Source organism: Lactuca saligna, chromosome 2 (genome assembly GCF_052625555.1).
Source record: "Lactuca saligna cultivar CGN05327 chromosome 2, ASM5262555v1, whole genome shotgun sequence".
NCBI classification, from domain to species: domain Eukaryota; kingdom Viridiplantae; phylum Streptophyta; class Magnoliopsida; order Asterales; family Asteraceae; genus Lactuca; species Lactuca saligna.
The window spans coordinates 49914384-49924234 of NC_136418.1; the positions used below are offsets into that span (position 1 = coordinate 49914384).

General features: G+C 33.6%; 1 protein-coding gene and 1 pseudogene across 1 annotated transcript; both read left to right on the forward strand.

The window, feature by feature from the left end:
• The first annotated feature begins 887 nt into the window (after positions 1-887).
• LOC145029693 (nodulin homeobox-like) lies at positions 888-4261 on the forward strand (annotated as a pseudogene).
• A 1938-nt stretch (positions 4262-6199) lies between these two features.
• Positions 6200-9574, forward strand: LOC145029695 (nodulin homeobox-like). Its single transcript, XM_078978182.1, has one exon. It carries the CDS (start codon positions 6200-6202, stop codon positions 9572-9574), a length of 3375 nt encoding a protein of 1124 aa, XP_078834308.1.
• Positions 9575-9851: the final 277 nt, after the last annotated feature.

Consider the following 9851-nt stretch of genomic DNA (forward strand, 5'->3'; position numbering starts at 1 on the left):
CGAAAAAATAGATTTTAGCCCTGGTTCTCAGGCAAGAAAAATTATTTCAGAAGAATTTTATTCAACTAAATGGACATTTTTTAAGGATTGGTTATTTAAAAATTATTCTAAAGAGGAGTTACAAGAGATACAAAATACATTTTATGAACATTTATCCTCTATAATTCAGATTATACATTTTATTCCTTGGTTTACTTATACTTTTCTACATGATATTCACAACATAGAAAGAGATTATACTCTATCAGGAGACAAGATAATAACAAGCACATTTCCACCTCAAATCCCTTTTACAATTACAAATAACAACGTTACCATAAAATTTTCAGCTTATCAAAAACTTTTTGAAGAAAAGACTCCTACTGTAGATATAAATCATATTAATAGTATGATCCAACAATTAAATTTCCATAATTTATATTCTATAATAATAGGAGAACAATTAATGGATTTACATAAAAAAAATAGAAAAAATAAATAGTCAGAACGAGATAATAATAAAAAGAAAAGAGAAAGAAAAACAAATAAACGCTAGTATTCAACCACCACCAAATATTACTGGTTATAAATTAAAAAACTACGATTATATGCTAGATATTATACAAGAACAAATGAAAAAACTACATATTAATACCATAAATAAAGACTCAGATGATGAGTCAGACATAGATGACGCCCAAATAAATAAAATTAATAATTACGACAGTAAATTTGCTAGAAAGCCTGTCCAAAAATTATATTATTATCCAAGACCAAGTCCCCAAGATGTCCTACACGAGGAACAAGAATATGAAATTAATAATACTTACAGTGGTAAAAATGTTTATGAATGGAATCTAGATGGATATATTGAAAGACAAATATATAATATGATTCATAGAATGTTAATGTATAGCACAATTGCTAAAAATACAGGAAATAGTGATAAACAAGTAGCTAACATGCTAATTGCCGGATTCACTGGCCAATTAAAAGGCTGGTGGGACAATTATGTTGATGAAAAAACTCAACAAGCTATTCTTAATACAGTAAAAACAGAAAATGGAATAACTACTCCCAATGTGGTATACACTCTTACTTGTACCATAATAGAACATTTTACAGGAAGATGGTCAGATAATTCTGAAAACATTCGTACCTTATTAAATGGATTATTTTGTAAAACTCTTACGTCCTTTCGATGGTATAAGGATACTTTTTTAAGTAGAGTTATGGAGCTTAATGATTCTAATAGTGTTTATTGGAAATCAAAATTCATAGATGGTTTGCCAAAACTTTTTGCTGAAAGAGTTAAAAACCAACTAAGAAAAGATAATACAATTCCTTACGAAGATTACACATATGGAAAATTAATAGGAACTTGTATCCAGGAAGGTTTGGCCCTATGTAGTGAAATAAAACTCAACCATCAAATAAAAACCCAACATCTTAATGAAAAAAGACAATTAGGAGAATTTTGTGATCAGTTCGGAATAGAAACCAGCAAAAATAAGAAGAAACAGAGAAAAGAATTCCAACAGAAAAAAAGATTTTATAAGAGAAAACATAACGATTTTAATAGAAAAGATAAACACATAAAAAAGAAATTTATTAAAAAGGAAAATAAAAAACCTCCTACTTGCTTTTCATGTGTAAAAACTGGTCATTATGCTAATAAATGCAGAAATAAAAAAATAAAGAAACAAATTAATAATATGGATATAAGTGAGGACATAAAACTTCAATTAATAAATTTAATAGATAATTCGTCAGACGGAGAGGAAATCTCAGACAATAATTCTGATATCAACATAACAGATTATGATTCTAATTCAGATTCTGAAGAAATTGAATGTAATTGTGATAATCTAGAACAATGTTCATGTAACATGGATCATCAATTATATCTAATCCAATCTCAATTTAAAGAAGATTTAACCATAAATGTAATTAGTAATGATATTGCAGACTTATTAAAAGAAGTAAATGATCCAGAAATAAGGCAGAAGATACTAGAAAATTTAGCTATCAAAGAGTTACATACACTAAGTTCTCAAGAGCTTAGCAAGTTAATTAGGGATGCAGACAATGATACTATTCAATGGACTACCAGCACTGGATCTTCAAATCAGATCGATGTGGAAGCCCTAGCAAGAATATTGTGATTCACCTAATTGCAAAACTTTTGTCTTCTAAGAGAGATGAAGAACTCTTTAGATACTTGTTAGGTGGTATTCGACTATTACATTCCCTGTGTGATCTTGCACCCCGCAACAACAAACTTGAACAGATTTTGCTTGATGATCTGAAAATATCTGAACAGATGCTTGATTTGATCTTTTACCTAATCACTGTTCTTGCTAGCTTTAAAAAGGAAAGTCAACTTGCTCTGGTGCATTCAGCACTGTTGGCCTGCAGTCTGTATCTGTTAACAGCCTTTATTTCTTCACAATGGAATGAACTTGCACTAGTCCTTCTTGCACACCCTTAGGTTGATATATTTTTGCCTGTAGCTTTTGCTGCTGTCCACATAGACATTCAGTTTCTTCAGGTGAGGTTGTCTCAATTTACTGATACTGGCATGCGGTCAAATCTTGCTGAAGTCAACCGTCTGTGTCAGCATTGTGAAGCTTCACTTCAATTTCTTCAGTCACTTTGCCAACAAAGATTCTTTCGTGAGCGCCTCGTTAAAAATAAGGAACTATGCGGAGAAGGTGGCATACTTTTATTGGCTCATGACATCATGAAATTACCATTCTGTGAAGAATCGTATCTTATGGCTGTTGTTTCCAGGCTAAAGTCAAAAGTCTTGTCTATTCTACTGCATCTTTGTGAAGTAGAAAGCGTCTCTTTCTTGGATGTGGCTGCCAGCACTACTGCGGGTTTGACTTTAGCAAAGTCAACTATATTCCAGGTTCCTGAATTGTTGAAGACAATGTTTCGTGGAGATCTGAATGGGCTTGCTGCTTTCTCTGACAAAACCTATCCACATGGACTTCTACAACTTAATGCAATGCGATTAACAGACATTCTCTCTGATGATTCTAACTTTAGATCTTACATCACCATGAACTTTACTGAAGTTCTGACAACAATATTTTTGCTACCACATGCGGAGTTCCTGTCTAGTTGGTGCTCCTCTGAGTCTCGGCTTTCAGAAGAAGATGCAACTCTTGATTATGATTCGTTGGCAGCAGCCGGATGGGTTTTGGGTGTGCTGACATCATCAGATGTTCCGGAATCTACTTTTAATGCGTGTCGTGTTTCTCGGACTTCTTATGCGTTTCAGAGAACATCTTTACTTGTTAAAGTTGTAGCAAATCTCACTTGTTTTATTCCGGATTTATGTAAAGAGGAGAAGGATCTCTTCCTTAATACATTCCTGCAGTGCTTGCAGAAGGAAATTCGTAATTTACCATATGGAGTTTCTAATGATGCTGGAGCTGAAAAGGCTGCTGTCATTAGCCAAAACCTGCATTCCCTATTGGTTCATGCAGAATCATTAATTCCTGGATTCCTTAATCAGGATGATGTACAGTTGTTTAGGGTATTCATTTCTCAGCTGGATCCACTAATTACTCCAGAATCCAATATCGACAAAACCGAAGAGGGTAACGCTGGGAATCAAGGATCTCCAAATCCACATGGAAACGAGAACAAGGGCGTTTCTGACAATTCAGTTGTGGAAGAACTGAACCAGTTAAATATAGATCCATCTAATGCTTTAGTTAGGCAAGAACACCGGATTGATTTGCCTCAAAGTTTTAATGCTAGGGTTTTTCATGAAAGCGAAGGAGATGGTCAAAACATTGAAACAAATGGATTGGATTCAAATGGCTTGGCAAGTGAGGAAAAACAGCTGAGAAAAAGGAAACGCAACATAATGAATCACATGCAAGTAACCATGATTGAACAAGCTTTACAGAATGAGCCTGACATGCAGAGGAAAGCTGCCTCAATTCAATTATGGGATGATAAACTTAGTCTTCATGGTTCTGAAATTTCTACCTCGCAGCTCAAGAATTGGTTGAATAACCGTAAGGCGAAACTAGCACGTGCGGCTGCTAAGGATGCGCGTGTGGCTTCATGCGGGGAGAAGCAAGGTGGGGGGTCAGGAACGGACCCGGTTTCCGACACGCCGGAGAGTCCTGATGAGTTCTTTGACCAGGCTCCATCTGGTTCTGGTGGTCAAGGTCAAGGAAGTCAACACAACAGAAACTTGGAAGCCCAATATGTTATGCATACAGATGGGGAAAAGAATATGAAATACCAAAAAATTTAGACCTTCTTAATAAATGGACTATTCCTAGTATCAAGCCTAAATTCATTTATGAATTAGGAACTTTTGAAGAATTAGGTTTTATCCAAACTGTTAAAACTATAGAAGAGAATTTAACTATGAATGAAGATGACATGACAGTTCAGTTAATAACTCCACAAGATATTAATAAATACAAACATATTTATAATTACTTGCATATTGGTTTAGTGCAAATTGCTTTTAAACCATTAACATTACAAGGATTACCTGAAAGTTTTTTAGCAGTTCTTAGGGACGCTAGAAATAAAAATTGGAAACAATCTTTAATGGGTATAATAGAATCTAGTTTGTCTCATGGACCGATATATTTTAATGTTTACCCAAATTTACAACTTTCTTTGTCTGATAAGAATATTTTTCAAGCATTAACATTAAATGTCAAAACTCATGGTTATAATTATTTACCAGGATCGGAAGTAATATGTATATGTTATCGTATATATTTTAAACCATTAAAAACGATGAATCCTAAATGTAAGAAAGTAAATAAACCATATTAATACCATAAATAAAGACTCGGATGATGAGTCGGACATAGATGAGGCCCAAATAAATAAAATTAATAATTACGACAGTAAATTTGCTAGAAAGCCTGTCCAAAGATTATATTATTATCCAAGACCAAGTCCCCAAGATGTCCTACACGAGGAACAAGAATATGAAATTAATAATAGTTACAGTGGTAAAAATGTTTATGAATGGAATCTAGATGGATATACTGAAAGACAAATAAATAATAATATAGAAAGTATTATACAAACTTCTGATGGGGCCGTTACTATAGAATTTAACAAGGAAATAGAATATGAACACAACCTAATAAAACGAACAAGATCGGCAAGATCTTCACATTCATACATATCACCATTAGATTATAATGTATAAGTCCCCTCTACTCGTGCTTCTGTTGATATCAGAAAAATAAATAATCTAAATATACATGATGATATTGTGTATGAGGCGGAGGCATGTACTCCTTCTGAAATGAATTTTACAGTTTAATGGATTTAGACGAAAAAATAGATTTTAGCCCTGGTTCTCAGGCAAGAAAAATTATTTCAGAAGAATTTTATTCAACTAAATGGACATTTTTTTAAAGATTGGTTATTTAAAAATTATTCTAAAGAGGAGTTACAAGAGATACAAAATACATTTTATGAACATTTATCCTCTATAAATCAGATTATACATTTTATTCCTTGGTTTACTTATACTTTTCTACATGATATTCACAACATAGAAAGAGATTATACTCTATCAGGAGACAAGATAATAACAAGCATATTTCCACCTCAAATCCCTTTTACAATTACAAATAACAACGTTACCATAAAATTTTCAGCTTATCAAAAACTTTTTGAAGAAAAGACTCCTACTGTAGATATAAATCATATTAATAGTATGATCCAACAATTAAATTTCCATAATTTATATTCTATAATAATAGGAGAACAATTAATGGATTTACATAAAAAAATAGAAAAAATAAATAGTCAGAAAGAGATAATAATAAAAAGAAAAGAGAAAGAAAAACAAATAAACGCTACTATTCAACCACCACCAAATATTACTGGTTATAAATTAAAAAACTACAATTATATGCTAGATATTATACAAGAACAAATGAAAAAACTACATATTAATACCATAAATAAAGACTCGGATGATGAGTCAGACATAGATGAGGCCCAAATAAATAAAATTAATAATTACGACAGTAAATTTGCTAGAAAGCCTGTCCAAAGATTATATTATTATCCAAGACCAAGTCCCCAAGATGTCCTACACGAGGAACGAGAATATGAAATTAATAATAGTTACAGTGGTAAAAATATTTATGAATGGAATCTAGATGGATATACTGTAAGACAAATATATAATATGATTCATAGAATGTTAATGTATAGCACAATTGCTAAAAATACAGGAAATAGTGATAAACAAGTAGCTAACATGCTAATTGCCGGATTCACTGGCCAATTAAAAGGCTGGTGGGACAATTATGTTGATGAAAAAACTCAACAAGCTATTCTTAATACAGTAAAAACAGAAAATGGAATAACTACTCCCAATGTGGTATACACTCTTACTTGTACCATAATAGAACATTTTACAGGAAGATGGTCAGATAATTCTGAAAACATTCGTACCTTATTAAATGGATTATTTTGTAAAACTCTTACGTCCTCTCGATGGTATAAGGATACTTTTTTAAGTAGAGTTATGGAGCTTAATGATTGTAATAGTGTTTATTGGAAATCAAAATTCATAGATGGTTTGCCAAATCTTTTTGCTGAAAGAGTTAAAAACCAACTAAGAATAGATAATACAATTCCTTACGAAGATTACACATATGGAAAATTAATAGGAACTTGTATCCAGGAAGGTTTGGCCCTATGTAGTGAAATAAAACTCAACCATCAAATAAAAACCCAACATCTTAATGAAAAAAGACAATTAGGAGAATTTTGTGATCAGTTCGGAATAGAAACCAGTAAAAATAAGAAGAAACAGAGAAAAGAATTCCAACAGAAAAAAAGATTTTATAAGAGAAAACATAACGATTTTAATAGAAAAGATAAACACATAAAAAAGAAATTTATTAAAAAGGAAAATAAAAAACCTCCTACTTGCTTTTCATGTGGAAAAACTGGTCATTATGCTAATAAATGCAGAAATAAAAAAATAAAGAAACAAATTAATAATATGGATATAAGTGAGGACATAAAACTTCAATTAATAAATTTAATAGATAATTCGTCAGACGGAGAGGAAATCTCAGACAATAATTCTGATATCAACATAACAGATTATGATTCTAATTCAAATTCTGAAGAAATTGAATGTAATTGTGATAATCTAGAACAATGTTCATGTAACATGGATCATCAATTATATCTAATCCAATCTCAATTTAAAGAAGATTTAACCATAAATGTAATTAGTAATGATATTGCAGACTTATTAAAAGAAGTAAATGATCCAGAAATAAGGCAGAAGATACTAGAAAAATTAGCTATCAAAGAGTTACATACACTAAGTTCTCAAGAGCTTAGCAAGTTAATTAGGGATGCAGACAATGATACTATTCAATGGACTACCAGCACTGGATCTTCAAATCAGATCGATGTGGAAGCCCTAGCAAGAAATTTTGTGATTCACCTAATTGCAAAACTTTTGTCTTCTAAGAGAGATGAAGAACTCTTCAGATACTTGTTAGGTGGTATTCGACTATTACATTCCCTGTGTGATCTTGCACCCCATAACAACAAACTTGAACAGATTTTGCTTGATGATCTGAAAATATCTGAACAGATGCTTGATTTGATCTTTTACCTAATCACTGTTCTTGCTAGCTTTAAAAAGGAAAGTCAACTTGCTCTGGTGCATTCAGCACTGTTGGCCTGCAGTCTGTATCTGTTAACAGCCTTTATTTCTTCACAATGGAATGAACTTGCACTAGTCCTTCTTGCACACCCTAAGGTTGATATATTTTTGCCTGTAGCTTTTGCTGCTGTCCACATAGACATTCAGTTTCTTCAAGTGAGGTTGTCTCAGTTTACTGATACTGGCATGCGGTCAAATCTTGCTGAAGTCAACCGTCTATGTCAGCGTTGTGAAGCTTCACTTCAATTTCTTCAGTCACTTTGCCAACAAAGATTCTTTCGTGAGCGCCTCGTTAAAAATAAGGAACTATGCGGAGAAGGTGGCATACTTTTATTGGCTCATGACATCATGAAATTACCATTCTGTGAAGAATCGTATCTTATGGCTGTTGTTTCCAGGCTAAAGTCAAAAGTCTTGTCTATTCTACTGCATCTTTGTGAAGTAGAAAGCGTCTCTTTCTTGGATGTGGCTGCCAGCACTACTGCGGGTTTGACTTTAGCAAAGTCAACTATATTCCAGGTTCTTGAATTGTTGAAGACAATGTTTCGTGGAGATCTGAATGGGCTTGCTGCTTTCTCTGACAAAACCTATCCACGTGGACTTCTGCAACTTAATGCAATGCGATTAACAGACATTCTCTCTGATGATTCTAACTTTAGATCTTACATCACCATGAACTTTACTGAAGTTCTGACAACAATACTTTTGCTACCACATGCGGAGTTCCTGTCTAGTTGGTGCTTCTCTGAGTCTCGGCTTTCAGAAGAAGATGCAACTCTTGATTATGATTCGTTGGCAGCAGCCGGATGGGTTTTGGGTGTGCTGACATCATCAGATGTTCCGAAATCTACTTTTAATGCGTGTCTTGTTTCTCGGACTTCTTATGCGTTTCAGAGAACATCTTTACTTGTTAAAGTTGTAGCAAATCTCACTTGTTTTATTCCGGATTTATGTAAAGAGGAGAAGGATCTCTTCCTTAATACATTCATGCAGTGCTTGCAGAAGGAAATTCCTAATTTACCATATGGAGTTTCTAATGATGCTGGAGCTGAAAAGGCTGCTGTCATTAGCCAAAACCTGCGTTCCCTATTGGTTCATGCAGAATCATTAATTCCTGGATTCCTTAATCAGGATGATGTACAGCTGTTTAGGGTATTCATTTCTCATCTGGATCCACTAATTACTCCAGAATCCAATATCGACAAAACCGAAGAGGGTAACGTTGGGAATCAAGGATCTCCAAATCCACATGGAAACGAGAACAAGGGCGTTTCTGACAATTCAGTTGTGGAAGAACTGAACCAGTTAAATATAGATCCATCTAATGCTTTAGTTAGGCAAGAACACCGGATTGATTTGCCTCAAAGTTTTAATGCTAGGGTTTTTCATGAAAGCGAAGGAGATGGTCAAAACATTGAAACAAATGGATTGGATTCAAATGGCATGGCAAGTGAGGAAAAACAGCTGAGAAAAAGGAAACGAAACATAATGAATCACATGCAAATAACCATGATTGAACAAGCTTTACAGAATGAGCCTGACATGCAGAGGAAAGCTGCCTATATTCAAATATGGGCTGATAAACTTAGTCTTCATGGTTCTGAAATTTCTGCCTCGCAGCTCAAGAATTGGTTGAATAACCGTAAGGCGAAACTAGCACGTGCGGCTGCTAAGGATGCGCGTGTGGCTTCAGGCGGGGAGAAGCAAGGTGGGGGGTCAGGAACGGACCCGGTTTCCGACACGCCGGAGAGTCCTGATGAGTTCTTTGACCAGGCCCCATCTGGTTCTGGTGGTCAAGGTCAAGGAAGTCAACACAACAGAAACTTGGAAGCCCAATATGTTATGCATACAGATGGAGAAAAGAATATGAAATACCAAAAAATTTAGACCTTCTTAATAAATGGACTATTCCTAGTATCAAACCTAAATTCATTTATGAATTAGGAACTTTTGAAGAATTAGGTTTTATCCAAACTGTTAAAACTACAGAAGAGAATTTAACTATGAATGAAGATGACATGACAGTTCAGTTAATAAATCCACAAGATATTAATAAATACAAACATATTTATAATTACTTGCATATTGGTTTAGTGCAAATTGCTTTTAAACCATTAAAATTACAGGGATTACCTGAAAGACAAATATATAATATGATTCATAG

Coding starts and splice junctions, on each gene's coding strand:
- LOC145029695 (XM_078978182.1), top strand. CDS start 6,200: ATGTATAGCACAATTGCTAAAAATACAGGAAATAGTGATAAACAAGTA.